Source organism: Abramis brama (genome assembly GCF_963993115.1).
Source record: "Abramis brama genome assembly, chromosome: 13".
NCBI classification, from domain to species: domain Eukaryota; kingdom Metazoa; phylum Chordata; class Actinopteri; order Cypriniformes; family Leuciscidae; genus Abramis; species Abramis brama.
The window spans coordinates 29,924,666-29,947,194 of NC_139975.1; the positions used below are offsets into that span (position 1 = coordinate 29,924,666).

The 22,529-nt window shown below is 40.4% G+C and overlaps 1 protein-coding gene across 6 annotated transcripts in view; it reads right to left on the reverse strand.

The window, feature by feature from the left end:
* Positions 1–22,529, reverse strand: part of hdx (highly divergent homeobox) — a 26,137-nt gene continuing 3,608 nt past the window's right edge. For 2 of the 6 annotated variants that reach the window (XM_084133999.1, XM_084133998.1), the window contains exons 2-11: positions 21,338–21,597; positions 20,396–20,542; positions 17,543–18,511; positions 16,160–16,213; positions 15,901–16,047; positions 13,807–13,993; positions 13,585–13,664; positions 13,409–13,501; positions 395–517; positions 2–313 (exon numbers count right to left, since the gene is read on the reverse strand). In XM_084133999.1, the coding sequence (XP_083990125.1) occupies positions 164–313; positions 395–517; positions 13,409–13,501; positions 13,585–13,664; positions 13,807–13,993; positions 15,901–16,047; positions 16,160–16,213; positions 17,543–18,511; positions 20,396–20,542; positions 21,338–21,373 (1,986 nt within the window). In that variant the 5' untranslated portion in view covers positions 21,374–21,597 and the 3' untranslated portion in view covers positions 2–163. Of the gene's footprint in view, positions 314–394; positions 518–13,408; positions 13,502–13,584; positions 13,665–13,806; positions 13,994–15,900; positions 16,048–16,159; positions 16,214–17,542; positions 18,512–20,395; positions 20,543–21,337; positions 21,598–22,529 lie in introns of all 6 variants that reach the window. The other 4 variants (XM_084134001.1, XM_084134002.1, XM_084134000.1 and 1 more) reach the window with 4 other exon arrangements.

Here is a 22,529-nt window from a genome sequence, read left to right on the forward strand (position 1 = left end):
TGTGTTGACTTGATAGTGGCGTTTATTTGATAGTACTGGACCTGGCCAAGGCAGTCTGATATGCTATAGAAAATGACTTGTGGGGTCCAACAGTTATTGGTTCGTTTCCACAGGCACTATGTGGCACATGTGAGTAACAGAAGAGGTGGAAGCTGCCCTGCATTTATAGTCTCATTTGATCGGTGTCCCCCTCCTCCTCTGATACAGAGGACTCTTTCTGGATGGTGGGCGTCTCTATGCCAGACATGCTATGATTTTCCAGGCCCAGGTCCCAGTCCTCGTTCACTTTCTGAGGTAGACTGGCTAACAGCTCCTGAGAACACAGACAAACACACTGATCAAGATTTGATTTCCTTCATTGCTGTCTAAAAGTTTAACCCAACTGTTTCCTTACCTGCTGTTTCTTTCTGTCTTTGTTTTTCACAGCGATCAGCAGGCTTTTGGTGAAGCTCTTCAGCTTTGAGAACTTCTGTTTCTGGTTCTGCAGCTCACTCTCAAGGAACTGCACTTCTTCATTCTGAGGGAACAAATCACCAATATTTAAACTAATATTCCACAATATTTCACACAAGCCTCAGTGATAAATAAAGTTGCCCATGATGAAGGACATATCAATTGTAAAATGTGAGGAGGGGAAGATCAAGGATGGAGAAAGCTTACTGATGATGCTTGAAGGAGGTTTTGTGTAAACACTTGACATGTATAAATTCTCCTCCCCCTTCTCATCTCACAATAGTTTTAATTCATGTTTTACCAATGAAGTTTAAATTAAACATAAATCTATCTTATTTCAACAGGTTATGTCATGTGAAGTGCCACTTGAGAAATCAAAAAACCCAATTTACAAATGTCTTCCTTGGATTCCTCCGCCCTCATTTACTTCCCTCGCATACATGGAGAGATGAACTAAGATGCAAGGGTGCACAATTTAAGATATGAAAGGCCCAGAGTGTGTTGTCTATTAGTAAGATGCTGATAGCAGAGTACATCAAATGTGATGCTTAGTTCAAGATCTAAGACAACTAGACTGAGCTGCTAGAAGAAGATCACTGACAGTCTTCAGGAGAGTAGTTCCTTTGTGGTGGAAGAGCAAAAACCAGACTGAAAGAGTAACAAACATTTTTAGAAAGCCAATGAGATTGTAGCTAAGAGGCAAGTCTACATATTCAGTTTGGATAAGAACACAGGTTTTGAGGTAGGTCTGAAACTGCTCAGCTGAGAAGGATCCAAGCCAGATTTCCTAATGATAACAGTGATGAGAGAAGTTTTTAGATGTGTTCATGCCTATGTTTCCAGGTTTCTATATACCCCAGATTTATATAGCACATTATGAACACATGAAAAATGGTTCTATGTTCCCCAGTGTCACGCCTACCAGCTGGAGTGCCTATGATAGCCATCAGAGGGCACTCCTTCATATTTGATATTAGGGCTGGGACAATAAATCGATGCATCGTGAATCAAGAAATGATTCTGGATTGATTCTGAGATTTTCCGAATGCATCACGATTCTCTCTCGAATCGATTCTGAGCTTAGTTTTTAACCTCAGATGGCACTGCGTGCTTTAGAAACAGCCGTACTCTGCTGGCTTCCAATGCCTTACACACACCACTTGAACCTTCTATAAAATAATCATTCAGCGCTCTTCTTCGTGAGCATTTGTGTGCGGTTAAATACTAGCCTAGAGTGCCATCTGCTGTTAAAAACTAAGCTCAGAATCGATTCGAGAGAGAATGGCGATGCATTCGGAAACACTGGAATCGATCCACGAATCACGATGAATCGATTTATTGTCCCAGCCCTATTTGATATATCATCAAGGACTGCATTTCCCATAACCCATTTCCCGGACTCATTATTGTTTGATCACTTCCACCTGTTTGTCATTATATAAGCCCTGTTTATTCAGTCACTCATTGCAAAGTCTAGTACCTATATATTAAACCTATAAGGGAGCTATGACCCTTTTCCATTAATCCAACCATTTGTTTATATCCCTCAAGATTAGGACTATTATAGTGAGAGCCCTACAACAGGAACAGAAAACCCCTTTGATAAGTTCCACAATAACTCGTTGTGTTAAGCAAATACAGAGCATGGGAAAAAATGTTTCAGGTTCCCACATTCTAAAAAATAAACTTTCTTCTCAAAATATTACGACTTTACTCTTGAAATATTTCAACTTTTGCGGTTCAGGGATTCCATAGCCAGCACTTCATCATAAAAAATAAATAAATAAAAAAACACGGTAGCAACATTTTCACCCATTTTTAAAGACAAGGCTTAAGCCTAGTCCTGGAATAAAATGCATGTCTGAGCTGTTTAATGTTCCCCTAGGGCCATTTTCCTGGTTGGATTAACACCACCAGTAGGAACTCTGAAGTGACGTAGGCCACGCTTGTTGTTGTGACTTTTATTTTGACTATGGGGCGGACTTTTATTTTGATGTCGCTGAGAACACCAGATCCTGAGCACACAGCGCTCATATTCTAGGTCTTTAGTTTACGATCTGTTTAACAGTCCTGTCTAATATGTTATTAGATAGAACTGTTATGCAAAGAAAGTAGACAGTTTTTTGAAAAAGTATTAGCGTTTGCCGTGTGGTGGATGTCCAATGTCGCTAGCTGAGCAGAAATACATAATCATGTTTCACTTGGTCCCCTCAAATTTGCGTTGGATTTTCTCCTTAGCGTAAAGGTTGAGAGGTCCATCTATCACTGTTTTCCATGTTCGTAGAGTTAGTTTGTGGAGTAAATATATAGGCTATAATCTGTGTGCACACAGCTTTTAAAAAAAATTGTGTTGGTGCTGGTGTTTTGCGTGTGTTCGGCCAATTAGTGTACACTAACGTCACTGGTAATTCCTATTGTGCTGGTTTAGACCCTACTCTGAAGTAGGAGCTAATGTAGTTCCCCCAAAAGGCGTTCCTCGAACTAAAATCGTTCCTAGTTCCTGAGGTGCAAACACGCCAAAAGCGGGTACTCTCGCCATTAGTTCTAGGAACTATGAAATGGTTCCTCCGATGCGAAAGCCCTTAATGTCAAGGCTTGGTTCAACATGGAGGGGAGGTTGGGATTTTATGAAAACAAAAACATTAGATAATACAGGTCAATGAAGGAGCACGGAAAACTAAACCAAACATTGACTGAGCAAGAACAGACTAACTACAAATGAAACTGAGGGCTAAATAAACAAAAGGCTACATGAGGAAACAAACAAGACACAGGTGAACAAAATCAGTAACAAGGGAAAACCAAATCAGTAACTATGACAACCAAATGAAAAGAGACAAACCAAGCAAAGAAACTATATACAAAGAATCAAACTAAACAGGTCATAAATGTGACAGAACTCCCCCCTCCCAGTAGGCGCCTCTTTGTGGCATAAACAAAAAACTGCATCAAAGTGACTGGAGGGGTGATGGTCTCTATAAGGGGGTGGGAAAGGGGGTTAGGGCCCCAGGGCAGAATAGTCTATGGCAGGACTAGAGGGGGGGGGGGACCATGTAGGAGTCGGAGGAAAAGTGTGCAGAGGAGCCATTGGAGGAGCAGACCAACACAGGGCCAGCGGAAGAGGACGACCACCAACCGTCCGAGACGGAGCCAGGAAAGGGTGAAGATCCAGGTCGAGCCAAAGGGCCGAGGACACAGGGCAACACTGCTGGTCTGAAGGGCCAAGGTGCAGCCAGTGGGAGCGAGGACAAAGGAGGAGCCCAGTAGAGCCAAAGGGGTGGAAGGCTGAGGTGCAGCAGGAGACCCAGAAGACTGGCGAAAACAGGGTGACACCTGACCAAGGTGGTGCTTGCCGGATGAAGGAGCCCGTTGGAGCCTGAAAGATGACGGATCACGGTGGAGCCGAGGGAGCGTGGAGCCAATGGGTTGACAGGCCGAGGTGAAATCACGGGCTTGGAGTGTCTCATCTGATAATGTCAGTGCAGTTAAGTCAATAATATTACTGAATATTAAGTGTCCCAAACTAAGCAAGACAAAGGTGACAGTGGCAAGGAACCCAATCTTCACTCTGGCCTAGATGAACGAACATGGTGTGAAAAATGTATTGGGATTTGTCACACAGGCATTAGGTGGGAAGAGAAGCAGTCTGTCCAACAGGTTGAAACATTAAGGTACAGCTGCCATTCAGCCAGTAGTACACAATAGCCAGTATCAACATCCACATACTGTGCCAGGGTCAAGCTGGAATCAAGCTGGAATCTCACGGAGGCCGCCCAAGAGCCACCCATTCGTCCACTCTCCCAGACATGGAGGCCGTCATTCCTGAGAATCTGAGAATTCCTCTCTGGCTCCCTGTGCTGCTGGCACTTCCCTGGTCTCCTGTACTGCCGGTACCGTCCTGGAGGTTACTTAGCCTGCCCTCATCATCCTGGTCACCTGCCAGGACTTCAGGATGGGAGCTTTTGGATTAAAGACTATTGGTATTGAATTCTCCTTCGTCGTGTGCTTCCTGTTAGTAGCCATCCGTGAGAAACATCATATTCAATACAAATAGTTCACATTTCTGCCCTAACCATAGTAAATACAGACTGTGTTACTACAGTACATTCATTATAAATGTTTGTAAGGGTGATGATTTGGGGGGGGCTGTTTCATCTGACTCAAAACAACTTTGATCACTGAGTGATTTGTGGTTTGTAACAGAGAGGTGTGTGTCAAATTGAAACGCTTTTCACTGGATGTCGCTGCGCTGTTTAATAATGATGTCTGGGACCGGGAGTAAACGCAACTTCTTTGAGCATGCGTTCAGTTTATCCACTGGGCCGTGCTGCGTAGTTCAAACTAGTGAAACTGTGCTGTAATAACAGTTAATAAATTGAGAATATAAGGAATAATTCACCCAAAAATTCTGTCATCATTTACTCACCGTCATGTTGTTCCAAACCAGTACGAAGCCTGTATTTTGGGACAGCGAAGAATTCAGAAGTGAAATAATTATTTTTCCTGTCCATGCGGTTCCAATCCAAACTCAAATGACTTTCTTTTTTTCTACAGAACACAAAATGTGATAATTTCATGAATATCCAGCTGGATAAATTCAATACAACAGCAGCACATTGTGACTCACTTTAAAGCTTTATAAAGCACAAAATTGCACCTTTTACTTTGGTACAATGAGAGAAGAAGCATAGGAAGGGAGTCCCTATACAGCCATACTGCTGAATTCATCCAACTGGACATTTGTTGTGTTCCACAGAAGAAATGAAGTAATTTGGGTATGGACTGGAACTGCAAGAAGGGGAATGATTTCTGAATCCTTCAGTGCCCCAAAATCAAATAGGCAAACTGACTTTCATTGTCACAAGATTTTTTTTGCCACTTTCATTTCAGAAACCTACTTCTATGTCAAATACCATTTCAACGATACTCATGACAAAAAGTCATCAAATGAATGAATTAATTAAATGAAATTGCCTCGGTGTGGAGCTCTCTAATTCTTCTGTTGTTTTTGTTTGTTTGTTCTGTATAGTCAATTTGTTTTCTATCAGTTTTACCAGAGACGAACTACTGAACATTAGGCAACACATACCAGACAATATTTTTTTGTTTTTTTCAACGTTTTTACCAACGTTTTGTTGGAGGAGCAGTGGTGCTATCTAAACGTGTAGTCAGGCACAAATGGGTGAAATGCGTCAGTGCACTGGTTAAGCTCTGTGAACGCGGCTTCCGAACTTTGCTCCCAAGTATCCATCTTGCGAATCTCAAATCTCTTCCAAACAAAACCTACAAACTTCTTCTCCTCACCCACACTAACAAGGACTTTTCAAACTCTTCTGCATTGTGCTTCACTGAAACCTGGCTCAGTGAAGCTATTCCAGATAACGCTCTACATCAGCTGGGCTTCCAGCTGTTCATAGCGGATCGCATCACAGTGTTAACAGGGAAAACAAGAGGCAGTGGATTATGTTTCTAAATTAACGAAAATTGGTGTTTAGATGTTTGTGGACTTCAGTTCATCCTTCACAACTCACATCCAGGACCCTTACTATCAGCACTGGTACAACATTTTGGATACAGCCGATGTATAAACATACTTAGCAATAAAGCTCTTTCTGATTCTTATTCTGAAATATGACACCAAACAAATGGATGTGATGCTGTTGTTTGGTTGTGTTCTTGTTTATATTTCCATGTCTTTTATTTTGAATTTCTCATAATTATGGTTTCTGCTTATGTCAAGTGATTTCCTTGCCCCTTGATCATGTCGTGCCCCATTAACCTTGTGTTTAGTTCTTATTTGTTTATTGTGTTTATTGCATTCAGGTGTGTCTTATGTCATAGTCCTTTAGTATACATAGCTCTCATGTTTCATTGAGAGCTATGTATAATAAAGGATTAATGACATAAGAACTTCATGACATAACTTGCTTTGTTTATGTAACCTGCTGTTGGTGAGGTCTGTTCAAGTCATGTTCATGTTTTGTTAAGCCATGTCAAGTTCTGGTATTCATGTTTATGTTATGTTTTAGTTCTGTTTACTTTTTACATTTACTTTTGTTAAATAAAACTGCACTTGGGTTCTACACTTTCAACTCGACATCAGTGGACTTTGTTACACTGGATCTTCAGCATCCATTTTGTTCATGTTCTCTTTACATGTGCTTGGACCCCAACGATTGCCACATTCACGTTAAATGTAAAATACAATGTTTTGTGTGACCAAAGTGATTTATTGCAAGAGTCAGCATGACAGTGTTGGATGTTTCTATCACATATCTTTCTAATGTAAGGTATGTATCTTTCACTCTCAGATTTGTCACATTTCAATGTTTTATATTGGTTATCTCAGAATGGTGTAATTATGGATTTGGCATGATACATGATTACTTGAAAAATATATATTTACAGCATTGCCTCGGTTTATTGTTAAGTCTGTTTCTACAAATCTACTATCAGACATGCATACTAAGACTCTGCATTTGATGGAGAATGGGGCAAATCAACTGGGATCTAGGTTTTAGAGGAACCAACTTTGGCTCTAGTTAAGTGTATATACCAGTTGGTATTCCAGAAAGCAGGTTAAGCAACATACCTGGGTAAGTGTATGGATAAGTAAATGGAAAACCTCAGCTTTCGATTCCAAATACTGAGGTAACTTTAAGGGTATGCACGTACACATAGCAACATATGCTCTGAACATGATCTGTTCTGGAGTTTAGTCACCATAAAAAAAAGAAAAAGAAAGAAGTATGGCACGCTTCTTCTTAGTGTCCTTTTGCATGGTGACTCTGGGATGTGGTGCTCTGTTGAGAAATTCTTTAGCTGTGTCCAAAATTGAATACTGTATAGTAGGTACTACGTTTGGTTTGAAACTTGCTTTACAACTGTTCAAAAAAGTACATTCTATATAGTATAGAATATAGTATTATGTTTGTAGTCATGTGTCCTATCAGCGTCAGTTGCGTAGCTTCACTGCCATTCACTCCCATGGCCTCATGATATAGTAAAGTGTCCAGTGGATGTGAAGTTCAGAATCTCACAGGAAATAGTAGGTCATCCAGGTACTTTTTGCCTACTGTTTTATAAATACTATAAATTTGGTCATACTACTTGGCTAACATACTGTTTTTTAATAGTATGGAAGTAGGCTTATTTGGGATAAAGGATTTGTGACTCAACTTACTACCAGATGCATTTTTAGAACCAATTAATGCAAAGTAGGAAAGGTTTGAAAGGTTTTGGGTCACTCAACACTGTGTCAATAGCGATGCTATGGGGAGTACCTCAGGTGTGACGAGTACCTGAAGCATGTGTACAATCAAACCAATTTCAATGGCCAATGACAAAGCATGTAGCATGTGTGTGCTGTGTCACCAGCACCATAAAGCCCATCTGCTTCATCACTTCCCCAGATTTCTCTGAGGAAGACGCAGCAAGCATGAAGTGAAAGTATGGCAACGCTATGCAGCTATAGTAGGAAATGAGGGTTACATGTGTAACAGAGACGTTCCCTTTCGTAGGTTCGTGAGTGAATAGACAACAGGGTCAACCTTCTTGAACATCTACTGAGCAAGCTTTCTTCTTGTCCAATCCTGAGCAAGCGGCCATGGAAAAATATCTCTGGTCTCTGGCAGCCAGCATTATCCATCCCTCTTCCTCTCTGGTGGGTGCGGGATTCTTCTTCGTGAAGAATAATGGCTCTTTGCACCCTTGCGTTGACTATCTGGGGCTGAATGACATAACTATTAAGAACAGGTACCCCCTACCTCTTATGTCTTCAGCCTTTGAGGTTTTTCAGGGGGCTAGATTCTTCACAAAATTGGATTTAAGCAACTCTTCCCATTTGTAAGGGTGGGGGACGAGTGGAAGAAAGCTTTTAATACACCCACAGGACACTTTGAATATTTGGTTTTACATTTCAGTCTGTCTAATGCTCCGGCTGTCTTCCAAGCACTCGTCAATGACATGCTGAGAGACATGATAAATAAAGTTGTCTTTATGTTCCTGGACGACAGTCTGATCTATTCTTGTTTGTTTCAGCTGCACATCCAGCACGTCAGGCAAGTGCTGCAGCGGTTGCTGAAGAATTTGTTATTTGTCAAGTGGAGAAGTGCATGTTTCATGCCCAGTCAGTTTCGTTTCTGGGTCCATCATTTTGGTAGCCTGGATGCCAGCCGAACAGCCCACAACATTTGAGGTCGGGAAGTTCGGTCTGGACTTGATCCGTTGTGGAGCAACTATGCTCGAACCAGAGCTGTTCAGACCAATCAAATTGTCAGGGCGGGCTTTACACGATGATGGACAGATGATCAACAGTAACGTAATCATCCACGTCACCTTGGGTTGAATTCGTTTACAACAAAGATGACTGCCGCTGGAGAATTGAGATTTCACGAGTTCACACTTACAAATAAGTCAGATAGAATAAATGCATATTTGGCGTGCTGTCCGAGGAGAGGCTCCGGCTCGGTATTCGGCCCGAACCCAAAGTACTCCCCCCGTATTCCAGGCTGTGGAAGAACAAGCCGAGAGTGAGTGGAGGGATGCTGAAAACTGTCAAGGAATGTTAGGTGAGTTGACAGAGTGAATAAATATGCTTCAACTCATGCTGATAGGGTACACGGTAATTGTTTGATGACAAGTTGTGTAGATTCCGCCATCTCATTCCACTATTATAGCAGATATTGACAGCGCATTAATTTTAAAAGAGGAACAGAGAACCGCGATGAAGGCATTTTTCGATTGGAAAGATGAATGAAGAACATACGTCACTTACTCCGTTGCTCTGATTGGTTGTAGGTCTATCCAATTGAGTGCAGAGGCATTTTCTTTCCTGGTTCGGTTGAAACACGCCCCATAATCACAGCCCAATGGAGCAGTATCAGACTCATATTCTGACTAGAATCTGAGTATGACGACGTCAGGCTATCATTTTGGTAGAGGGGATTCGCATGGACCCTGCGACAGTAAGGACCATTTCTGACTGGCCGACACCTGACTCTCGAAAAGACCTTCAGCAGTTCCTAAGATTTGCCAATTTTTATCTGCGTTTCATTAGGAACTTTAGTCAGGTGGTAGCCCCTCTAACAGCATTAGCATCCATCAAATCTAAATTTATTTGGTCTTCAGCTGCTCAAGAGGCATCTTCTAAGCCCCAAGTCCAAATTTTCATCTGATCCCATTCTTATTACTCTGGACCCATCACGTCAGTTTTTGTGGTGGAGGTGGAGGCCTCAGAGTTTGGTGTCAGAGCAGTCCTGTCTCAAATATCCCCTCATGATAATAAGCTTCACACTTGTGCTTATTTTTCCTACCGGTTGTCTACTGCAGAGCAGAATTATGACATCAGCAAATGAGAGCTGCTGGTGGTGTGTCTGGCTTTGGGGGAGTGGTGTCACTGGCTGAAGGGAGTGGCTGTTCCATTTGGGGTGTGGACTGACCACAGGAATCTGAAATATATTTGATCTGCTAAATGCTTGAATTTCAGTTGTTCTTCGGGCGCTTCAACTTTATGCTGTCTTACAGAACGGGTTCTAAAAATGGTAAGCCTGACATATTGTCCAAGTGCTTTGGTGCCCTGGATGATGTGCCCCATCCTGATACTATTTTGCCACCGGGCCATGTGGTGGGGGCCGTCATCTGGGGCATCAAGGATCGGGACAGGCGAGCTCCAGTGATGCTCCAGTTGATCCGAAATGAGCGGGTGCCTGCGGTCACCCGCGGTTACCCGCGGTTACAAGTCATCCAAAAATATTTTTAATGATATTCGGGTCGCGGTCGGTCGGGTCGTTTGAAATAAAGATGCCAATTAAACCTTTGTAATTTATATAGTACAAGAGAGCATATGAGCGGAGTGGAGCGGTGAGAATCTCCGCTCATCACTCACGGAACTGTTCACCCCTCCACCCCTCCGCTCCCCCGCTCAAAGCTACATCAGGCCGCTCCGTTCATGATCACTCAGCGCTCAACGCAGTTTGCTCAAATCGGCCCCCGCACGCTCCAAAAAAGGAAAAAAAAAAATCTACATTTATATCACTTTTAGCTTAGACCACAGCCTTACCTCCTAAAGAACTAATGAGCAACAACAACATTTTTCAAATAGAAATGTTTTATTTCAAATGACAAATTAGGCCTATGTAAGAAGGAATATAGCCTACACAAAGTCCTGTAAAATTAAACGAAAAAATGGGCCTAATAATATATATAACAATTATATAAACAAAAATATACCCTACATAAAAAATTTACAAGTAAATTTACTATTAGGCCAGAATTTTGATAAGTGAACTTTTGCGCAACGTGCACGATTAAAATTTAAATGGGCTTAGCCTATATCCATTGTACACACAAACTGCTGTAAAATAAAACGAATAAATGGGCCTAATAATATAAATAAAATTTATATAAACAAAAATACAAAAAAATATACGTAAACGTTTTAAAAGTAGGCTAAATTAACTATTAGGCCAACATTCTTATAACTGAACTTTTGCGCAGCACGCAGGATTAAAATTTAAATGGGCTTGTATCAATTGTTTGATGTCTCCACATTCGTTTTCTTCTACCACATTATAGTTAGTTTTATATTATAGTACACCTGTATGACTTCTTATTTTCCTTTTTGAAGTAGCCTACTTTTTGAACTCCATTATTGAGCCGAGTTTTGACTGAAAATAGAATCCATCTTGCAGTCATCAACAGTAGACTGAGTCAGGCTAGACTGAGCATGCTTCAGAATCGTGGTGTGCGCGGAGCGAAATTGGAGGTGGAAATAGGGCGACGCTCCGTCCTTTTAAAAATGCCGCTCTGCGCTCTGTCCAAGATCCGCCCGCTCGGGCTCCCCGCTCCACTCCGCTCACATGCTCCACAATTTTCTATGAAATTAATAGGCCTACACTTTATTGGCTGAATAACTGGCGCGAAGATGACGCACGAGCTCAGTCTGCAGGTAGAGATGGAGGCGGCAAGAGAAAAGGTGAAGACTGGGGAGTGGAAGCTCCGCAAATACACAAACAGAAAGAGCAAAGTGTGAGAGACATTTGCCGAAATAATGAAAGATGATGACCAAAGTGCTGGCTTTGTCATGTGTACTTCTTGCTATGCATTTACTACTTTTAAAAAATGCGGGTCAGGAAGCGGGTCGGGTACAATATTTTCTTCTTTTTTTTGCGGTCCGAGTTGCGGGCGGGTTAGTTGAAAACGTCGGTCGGGTGCGGGTTGTTTATACATTGACCCGCGCATCACTGGCGAGCTCTAGTCTAGTTGAGGTGCCCAGGGTGATTTCCAGCGGGTCTGCTTTTTGTTCCTGAGGGTGTTCTCGCCGCCATTTTTCAGTGGGGCCACGCCTCCAAATCAGCATGCCATCCAGGACTGAGTAGGTCGCTAGCAGCCATCCGTCAGCGGTTTTGGTGGCCGGCATGCTCTGTCTGTGCTCAAAACAAATCATCAAATCAGCATCGCCAGTTTTCCCTTCCCGTGCGTGCGCCAGGTGGCGTTCCTGAGAGAGGGGGTACTGTCAGGACTCAGGTTTGATCACTGTCTCCTTTCTTAGTTTTTATTTTTGTTTTCTTTCTTTCACATGGCGACTGCGCACACCTGTTCTCAGTTTATTCTTGATTTAATTGCCATTTGTTCTCTTGTCTTTTCTCAGTGTCTTGCCAGTTTGTTTGCTCACATGAGCAGATTTTCTTAATTATTTTTTGGTTTTTGTTCTCTGCCTAGTTGGTGTTGTGGTTCCTGCCTCACCTGTTTCTCCCAACGTTGGATTGGTCTCCCTGGTTTTGCCATCCCATTCGTTCCTGACTCTGGATCTGAACTTTTTTGCAAGTCTGCTTCATTAATGAACAGTACATTTGAGTGTGACTACAGCACACTATTCCCACTGATTAGTAATTCCAGTTTTATTGCCTGCCTGGTCTTTATCATCTTGCTCGTCGGACTCTAATCTTTCGTTCCTGGATCTGAATAATTGTCGGCTGATTAAGAGTGAGACCTGTTTGACCATCTACCTGAGTTGGTCTGGAGCCAGCTGAGTTTTTGTCCAGGAATATATTTCAGCATTTGTCAATAAAACTGTTAAGCATTCTTCTGCTCTTGGGTCTTTTCTTCAGTAGATGTGACACTTTCCTGCTCCACAACATAACCAACTAACCAGTAGAGGATGGCACCTTTAGAATGGTACAATAAGACCATAATCAGGACAGGGGCAAAGTCCAAGCAAAACGAGCCCACCGACAGGGCCTACAAATCCCCCATTTTTTTAAGAGACATCAAGACTAGCAAAAGATCCACCTTAAGGGGCAGAAATTCAACCAAAGCTGACTAGGAAGCCCGAACCCTTCCAGGAAGGAACTCTCCCTGGACAGAAAGGCCTCACCCTTCACATAAAATTGGAGACTATTGAATGTCTCCTCAATGATTCTCCATCAATAAGCGCATGCCCAGCAGTAATGGTGGCCGCGTATTCCCTTAAGTGTCAGAGGAGCCGCCCCAGAACTCTGAAACCAAGGAACCAATTGTATAGTTGGCACCCAGCCATCCTTAGTGGGGCAGCCTATAGTAACAATCTTATGTGCCCTAATACCCTTTAAAGAGGGGATAGGTACTGCACTCCGAAAGCTGTTTTGCACAAAGTAACAGAAGAACAACCGGTGGGAACTGTGGGGATGGGTGGGAATGAAAGCATTTTAATTTTAAAGTTCCCGCCGTGCATGAACTCAGAAACACCCTTGAGATCCTTGTGTTCACCCAAAAATGAAAATACTAAACCTGTATATTATTGGTGAAATATCCCTTTAAGCTGTTGGAAGATGAACACAAAGCAGAGGCCTGTGTTTCTTTACATGACAAAATGTTGCTGTTTTTTTGTTTGTTTTTTTAATAAAAGCATACGGGGGAATATTCATCTGTCCTGTTATTTGTAGGATTCTTCATTATCTCATGGTTCTCTGCTTACCTTGAACTCTAAGAGGTTATGCATCTGTTCCATCTCTGTGGTCAACATGCCATCGTCATAATCATCATCCTCTTCTTCGATGATTTTAATCTTCTAAAAGAAAGTTTTATGTTTGAGTTACTAGCAAAGCTTGGGTCAGAGTTCGGGTTAACAAGTTAATGAATATGTGCTCATACCACATGTTTAGCAGGGGTGGAACTATCTGATTCATCATTTATATCGTCATTTTCTTTCAGGTAATAATCACTGGCTCCATCTTTAAAAAGAAAAAAAGGCAAATGTACAATTACTACACATTAAAATGTCTTGAAACAATACAGTTTCCTGTATTTTCAATGTAATTAACAAATGCATAAAATGTGATCTCATCTGCCAACAACCATGAAAATCTTGCCCACCATCAGACAAACAGAGTGACATAGAGTCATTGTGTTCGCCGGCCTCTCCTAGTTCCGGACAGTCGTCTTCAAGGATGTGAGGTGAATGAGGTGCAGTAGGATTGGGGAACATGACCGGCCCTCCTTTAGGTGGTGGAATTTCAATGCCCATCAAACGGTACTTCCTTCTGCGGTTCCCAATCCACGTCTGTCAAATACAGGTTTAAAAAAAGGCAAAGACATGATATACTTCTGCTTAAACTCTCTCCTCTGGGAGCAGGGACCCAGAAAATATGATGATTTACAAAGCACTGGATAAATTTTGTCCAATCAAATGCTTTCTAGAATGAGAACGTCCCCTCCCCCTAAATTATAAATAACACATGCAGTTTGCTACTATTACTTTGGGCTCATTCTATAATTGAGAGTATATTTCACATCAAAGAACAAAAACAATATGCTTTTTCAATAAAATTACATCATTACAATTTCATCATTGTAACATATCTGCTAGTTGCCGAGCTCAATAATTAAACACCATTTTGATATTACCAGGGAAAGGATGTTTTCCAAGGCAATTTCAAGCAAACTGAAACGGTGTGCACAAAATATTTGTGTGCGATTATAATATGCTTTATGTTAACACAGAAAAATATCATTTTTGAGAAGAAAATTGTTAGAAAAAATGACTTAAGTCATCAACTGACTTACGATCTAAACAGAAGGAACACATTCAACAAAAAACTAAAACAGTAATCAGACAGTAACTTAGACACAAATACAATCTGACAGAATACCACAGAGACATCGTCTCACCTGCACGTCACTTCTTGATGTTAAATTAACATTTATATTATTCTCTTAATAATGTGATATTATATTCTCATAAAATGATGAGGTTTTATCCCTAAGGAAATAAATGTGCAATGTAAAGTAATGAACAGTACTTTTGATAAATATCACTGACATGATGCACATTCAGATGAAGACACTCAGTCATATCAGGGGCCTAGCTAAACTTTTCTGTGATGCTGCATCTATTCGATAGAAAAACTAAAAAAAAACTACTTAAAGGTCCCGTTCTTCGTGATTCCATGTTTCAAACTTTAGTTAGTGTGTAATGTTGCTGTTAGAGCATAAATAATATCTGTAAAATTATAAAGCTCAAAGTTCAATGCCAAGCGAGATATTTTATTTAACAGAAGTCGCCTACATCGAACGGCCCGTTTGGACTACGGTACATCCCTCTACTTCCTTCTTTAATGACGTCATTAGAACCGTTTTTTGACTAACCTCCGCCCACAGGGATGCTCCCTCAACTCTACCGAAATTCGTTTATGTACTTGCGCACTTCTTATATCTTACTGTGTTTACTCAGCTCTTACGGTGATTTTCTTTTTCTTTTTCTTTTTTTTTCTTTCTTTTGTGTGATGTACAATAAACTTTATTAAACTCATCAGTATATGTTTGATCATCATTCAGACAGCAGACTTGTAGGCTATTAATAAATAATGGATACATACAAGCAGATGACAAGTACGTTATAATAACCGTAATTAAACTACTAAACTATACCTGTTCCATCTCTATACAGCACTCTGACTCTGTAGGCATTATTGTCCGACTCGAAATGAACACCGTTACTGACAGTTTCTGATATTATCATCATTCCGTGAGATGAAATTGTCCTGAGAGACTGAGCGCGAGCTCGTGAAGCTCCGCCCCCTGGGTCGTCCAGCAGCAGCTTATTTGCATTTATAGGGCACACACTAAAACAGTGCGTTTTTCTGAGCCCCAAAAAATGACAATTTAAACATGCTGTAAAAAATTATCTGTTGGGTATTTTGAGCTGAAACTTCACATACACACTCTGGGGACATCAGAGACTTATTTTACATCTTGTGAAAAGGGGCATAATACGGGACCTTTAAGGAACCTTTTAGCCTATTCGATTATTGAAAGAAAATGTTTAATTATTCTTCTAGAATTATGAATAATGAAATTGTTTACGAGGGAAAAATGCAAAAACAACATTTTTGCCACTGTATTATGCTGTGTCTCTGCGCAAGTATAAAAGAAGACAAGAAAATTATGATTTCTGTACAGACTCCTGACCTTGACAATTTCAGTGTCCACGCTGAGTTCATTACTTGCAGCTGAGATCTTCTCTTTGCACAGAGAGCCCAGGCTGGTCATGCCGTTATCCCAGTAGCGCTTCAGTGTGTACAAGTCTCTGTCGCTAAACTGCGTCCTGTCCTGCAGCTTAATAAACACTACACCTTTTATTAAAAGCCATCATCAAAAACTGACAGTAAAATGATCTCTGCTCAATATATGTGCTAGAGAAGAGCATCAGCATATTTGAGAGACTCACCGTTCTTTTCCGGGAGTTACTATGAAGCCAGGGAGCTGACATGTTACTCGTTACCTGAAGAAATACAAAGGAAAACATTTTCTTGTGGCCCTTCGGGAATTAAGATAAGCCTGAGTCTGATCCTTTCAGTAACGTGCTTGTCTCGGTGATTTAGACACGCAGGTGTACGAGCAGAAATAAGAATGAATACTTGTGATACCTGATGCTGTATCGAGGGGATCGATCCCCGCATAAAATATTGATAGCAAATGTTTTAACTTTGAGTATTTTTTTAACTTAATTATTGTGATGAATGCACAAAATAAATTTTAAAGTGGAGGAAAAATAATAACGGTAATACTTTACAATAAGGTTCATTAGTTAACGTATTAAAGGTGCAGTGTGTGATTTTTAGCGGCATCTAGCGGTGAGATTGCGAATTGCAACAATCAAAAGTTACGGTGGCCGACAGGAAAAGATGTCGTCGTCTGAGACATCAGAGAGTAGCCAGTTAAGCAATGAGGTTTCTTTACAAAGATAAATTAAGAAATTATGTTTACTTAAAACGATATGTTATTGCGAATATTATTGTTACTTGTTCCTCATTGTGTCAGTGTTTTATTCGCTGACTTTAGCTAGCTCTTCTTTGCACGAAGAACAACATAGTGACGAAACGCGTTTGTCCGTTTAGGGCCACTGTACGGTGTAAGGAGAGCTGCAGTGTGTGTAGATAGAAACTGCTTATTCTAAGGTAATAAAAACATTATGTAAGGTCTTTATACACCACTGAAAACATAGTTATGTATATTATATTGCATTTCTACAGATCTGTCTAAATATTACACAATGCACCTTTAACTAACATGAACTAACCATGAGCAATCCTTTTTTTACTGTATTTATTAATCTTTGTTAATGTTAGTTAATAAAACTCCAGTTGTTCATTGTTTGTTCATGTTAGTTCCCGGTGCATTAATTAATGTTAACAAATACAACTTTTGATTTTAATAATGTATTAGTAAATGTTAAAATTTGCATTAACTACGATTAATAAATGCTGTAGAAGTGTTGTTCATGCGTAGTTTATGTTAACTAAAGTAGTTAACAAATGTTAACTAATGAACCTTATTGTAAAGTGTTACCAAAATTGCTTTTTTGTGCTTCACATTAATTTGGAGATTCAGTGCAATCCAGTGCAATTTATTTAGTTAATTTTTCTCGATCAATCAAAATGATATTTCGTGTGAATCTCATAGCAAAGTTCAAATTCATTTGTCCCTGTCCAAATTAACAGCCATTAATAGCAACTCTAGGGCTTTACAACAATCGGCTCGTCCAGAAAATGTGTGGGTCTCTGAAACAATCACTGTGTAATAATCATGAATAATAATCAACGTGGCATACCTTGAGACAGGGGATTCTGGAAGATGTCTGCAGGTTTAACGGGAAGTTGCTGGGGGAGGATGATCTGATCAGTAAAGAGCTGCTGGTCTGACATCCCTTTTCCCCAAAGAGAGCAGAGTTTGAGAGGTTCAGCGCACAGGCCGAATGGCTCCTCTCTGTTTGTCCCTGACTGTCAATCAAAGAAGAGGAACCGGCGCTGGAGCCCACAGAGGCTTTCCCGCAGTGCATCTGCACACCCATGTTTGCTAGCTCTTCTTCTCTGGAATACTCGTCATCAGCGTCAGCGGTTTCCATCGCGATCGAGAAGATCTCCGACGCGTCGACCGGCCGGGTTTTTCTCACCGCTGTGTCTCGAGCGCTTCCCGGGAGAGCTCGCTGCGACAGGTCCTCTAATCCGGCCAGGGTGAAAACATGCTGGATCTGAGCGCCACCACCCACAGGACCGCAATGAGCCAGCGCCGTTTTCTGAGGCCATGACGGATGCTGGGACGTCCTGCACTGCTTGGCCCAACTGGGAGCGATTACCGCAGAGTCTCTCGAGCTTAAGGGTTTAAGTGCTGCGCTAGAGCTGGGGAGGATGGGGACTTTCCGCTGTATGCGCTCGTGAGCGGGCGGCTCCTTTTCTGTGTGCGAGGGCAATGATTTTGTCCCTGTCCTGTTGAGAGCTGAAGCATCAAAGCAGCTGGCATAAATGCCTGTTAAAATCACATCACTGTGGCCACTGAGTGGGGAGGAAGATGACGGAGAAGAGGAGGATGAGGAGGATGAGGCCTGTGGGGGGAGGAGGTGGGTCACAGCGGGCCCACGCTGAATGCTCCTCATGGCTGCCATCTCAGCCGTCAACACCGATCCGGCCACGAGCGCGCCGGCAGATCCGCAGGGAACGTGCTGATGGGACAAAACTTGAGCAGACGCACCATTCTGGTCAGCTTTAGATGCCAGCTTCCGTCGCTTGTTTCCTACCCATGTCTAAAAAGAGAAAAGCAGAGACATGCACTGCCATCAGATTTGAGAAAGTCGAACTATTCCAGCAGAAAAAATGTTCCTGCTGCACTTTTCCATTGAATTAAAGGGAAACACTTTACATTAAGGTTCATTAGTTAACATTAATGTATTGACTGACATGAACTAACAATGAGCAATACATTTGTCACTGTATTAGTTCATCTTTGTTAATGTTAGTTAATAAATATACAGCTGTTCATTGTTTGTTCACAGTGCATTAACTAATGTTAACAAATACAACCTTTTGATTTTAATGTATTAGTAAATGTTATAATTAAAATTAACTAAGATTAATAAATGCTGTAGAAGTATTGTTCATTCTTACTTCATGTTTAACGAAGGTAGTTTTTCTCAGCGTTTTTTCCCCCAAATGAAACACGCAGTCAGCTGCTGGGAGGAAATGGACTAAATTCCCCCTTTTAGATTTAATAAGAGACTGTCACATTTCTGTAAGACTAGAATGAATATGTTATCGATTTAACTGCACTGACAGATGAGAACAAAATTTGAGGTGAATGATGACTTTGCAACATTGACAATAGCTGTGTTTCCATTACAGATTTGCGCAAAACTTTTGTGATATTTTCTAAATGTCGATAAAAAACTATGACGGCATTTCCATTAACCGACGTTATGCAACTGAAATGTATTTTTTTCCTCTCACGATAAGTCAATCCAAACATCATGGCGACGGATGTTGGTAGGTTTACATATATCGCAGCCACTGCACTAGCCATTATTATTAATGGAAGGAGACATAGGCGTGTTATACAAGCATTAATGGCAAGAAAAGCCCCTTATACTGGGGAGAGGCGCATATGAGGTGTTTCTGGGTGTTTCTCCCTCATATCTGCTTCAAGGTCTTGATTGTGGCATTTCTTAGTGGTTTAGAATCTAGTATTACCATAATTCTTTTGTCTTTTATGAGTTTAATGAAGAACTCTGTCTCGTCTTCTGTCCAAACATCTACGTCAGGTGACCTGTAAATGCGCATTGCAGTTTTGCGAAATATGGGAGCTTTTTCTATTGGGCGTATTTTCAGTTTAGAAATGTGTGGTCCGACTTGCTCTGATGTCATGCTGACGAATGTAAAAAAAACTCTCGCGACAATGAGTGTCGGCTCTCCACCAACCGCACATGATGGGAAACGACTTGCTGACGGCACAGCTTAATGCTCATCGGTTTAAACAACCGTGATGTATTGTTCTCTTTTAAAATATTTGTTTTTAAAACCCTGATATCATGTTTGTGTATAAATTAAGTGAGATTTCCCAAATTCTCTGATAATGCGATCTCTCTATGGGTTATGTGATTGTTGTCATTGTCATATCTAAAAAATCTAAAAACATCTCTGTTTTAAAATACAAATGATTGACAAACACGTCTTTTGAATGTAATTAAATAACAAGTACTATCATATTTATTTTCATATAACAGCGAGAACACAGGAAACAAAAGAGAACTGAAAATACTCAAAATGAACATCTTTAAACAGAAACAGAGAGAATCCGTGACATTAACAAATCATTATTTTATTTTATTTTTACTAATTTTGATTATAAGTCATTACTCAATGAAAATGTCCCCCTCTCCTATTGCTCTCAATCACTGAGGCACTTTCAATAAAGAATTTAAAAGTAATGTGAATAGATATATGCATTGTTATTTTGAGAATTTTGAGTAAATACTGTAATTTAAAATAAATGTACACTTAATTATCATCTTGCTCTTTAGATATGAGTCGATCAATGAACAGTCATTGAAAAATCCATGATGGTTGACCTATAAATAACAACATAAATGGTCTGAAATAAAATGTTCAATAAAAAATAAATAAAACATGCTTACTCTAACCACGCTGAAGTCAAGCTTGGTCTCTTGAGCACACTGTAGGATGAGCTGGAAGCAGCTCTTGCTCTGATTGGTCATGCCGTTCTCATAGTAGCGTTCCAGGATCCGCTGTTGCTCGGCAGTAAATACCGACCGCAAGTTCATCTGTAAGATGAAAGGAAGTTATAATAATAAAAATGACAAAACACTACTGCACAGTGCGGGCAATAAGACAACAGTATCAAGAACACCCTATGCAATAAGAAAAGCCACATTACATATACAGTCACAAATGTAGTGTCACAAAGGCAAGCAAATCTCATTATTTTAAATGAATGTTCTGGATTGAATGTCGGTGAAAGCATTAGAATCACATCGAATGTTTTGTGGTTATACTTTTGAAAGAGTGTCTGGGTTTCCATCCAACTATTTTTATGTATTTTTTTTATGTTTCACCCACAGCTGTGTATGGGGAAATCATTATGTGAGCTATTTCACTCCACAATCTCCGGGCGGTATTTCATAACACTATTTATAACTGCTTCAGTATGGCAAGATAACCAAAGCAAGGAGGTCATGACACAGAATTGAGACATCACAACATTACTTGATGGAAACATGTGAAGTTTTGCATTCTCTTTATTTAAATATTCATTTTAAAAATGTGAAACACAGATGAGTCAAAATGATATTCGCTGGTAACACATCAGATGCCATTGATAGAGCTTAATATGTTGAACCCTGAACAATATTTAAGTGTGTAGTTGTGCAACTTATGGTTAAACAGTTATTTATGTCCCTCTTTTATTATAAAATAACAACAAATCTCTCAATATAAGAGTAATAAACCCATTGCATTGGTTAGGTCTGTTGTATTGTATTGCACTCCACAGCACAATGGTGTATGTGAATCCCTTTAGAGCATGTCTCTAATGAATGTGCACTTGTATAGATACTCACAGTGTGAATGCTCCTCTTTTCCAGCCATTTTTCCATCCCTCTGATGGATGTTCAGTGAGACCCCAGGAATCAGGCTGAGCTACTATGAATCTCAACATACAGTACAGACACACTGTCGTGTGCACATCTATTCACACCAGCATTCAGCCATCGCAACACTTTGAACTGCTCTTACGAGGTGTCTCAGCTGAGGAAGCTGTCTTTGGGAGGGTGTATAAACACACACGCTCCTGCACTCTCCAGGTCTGCACCCCTCAGATCTGAAAAAGACCATATGGAAAGGTTGTTCTTCAAAACAGTCATTATTGCGATAACAACACTAAAAACACTTCTACCACTACTAGGTACTAACATTTAAATTAATCAGTAGATACAATGCACATATTGTGTACAATTTACTTAGATTTAAAAAAAGGTTACACTGTATTTTAAGGTGTCGTTGTTACAGTGTAATTATATATTTAAATAATAATGTATTATATATTTGAGTAATATTAATTAACAACGTGTACTTACTATAGGGTTAGGGTAGGATTAGTTTTGGTTAAGTGGTTAATTGCATGTTATTATGCATAATTTACTGTTATTACTATGGTAAGTACATGTAACATATGTAACAAGGATACTGTAAAATAAAGTGTTACCTTAAAGTGCCCCTATTAACATAGGTCTAAGTGAATGAAAACATCCTGCAAAGTTTTAAATCTGAAAGTGCACCGTATAAAAAGTTAATGTCTTTCAAAAGACTCTGAGTCATAAGCCGTTTCTTTGTGACGTCAAGACGAAATAGCATCACAACACGATAGCATCATGTTGAGGAGATGCTGTGATCTACAATGTGAAGGTAAAGCCAGTTTTTTTTCACTGCCCAAGGACGAGCATGTGAAGAATCAGTGGTTAAGTTCATCTTTACCATGATATCACATCAGTATAATCCTAAACCTTTGCTGTGTTCCCTTTATTTCACTGACGACTGCTTCTCAAATCTCAAGAAAGTTCAACGCAGGATTCGCAAACCGCTTGCTCTTGAAAGATGGTGTTCAAAATACTTAGTTTTGAGTTTTATATTGTGTAGGTCTCCTGCTAACTGGCTAACTCACATTATCACTGTCTTCCTTAAAACTTCTGCTAATCAGTTTGTGGGCCACGATTACCTGAAACTGTGTCTATTAATGCAGATTGTCTGTCGTTC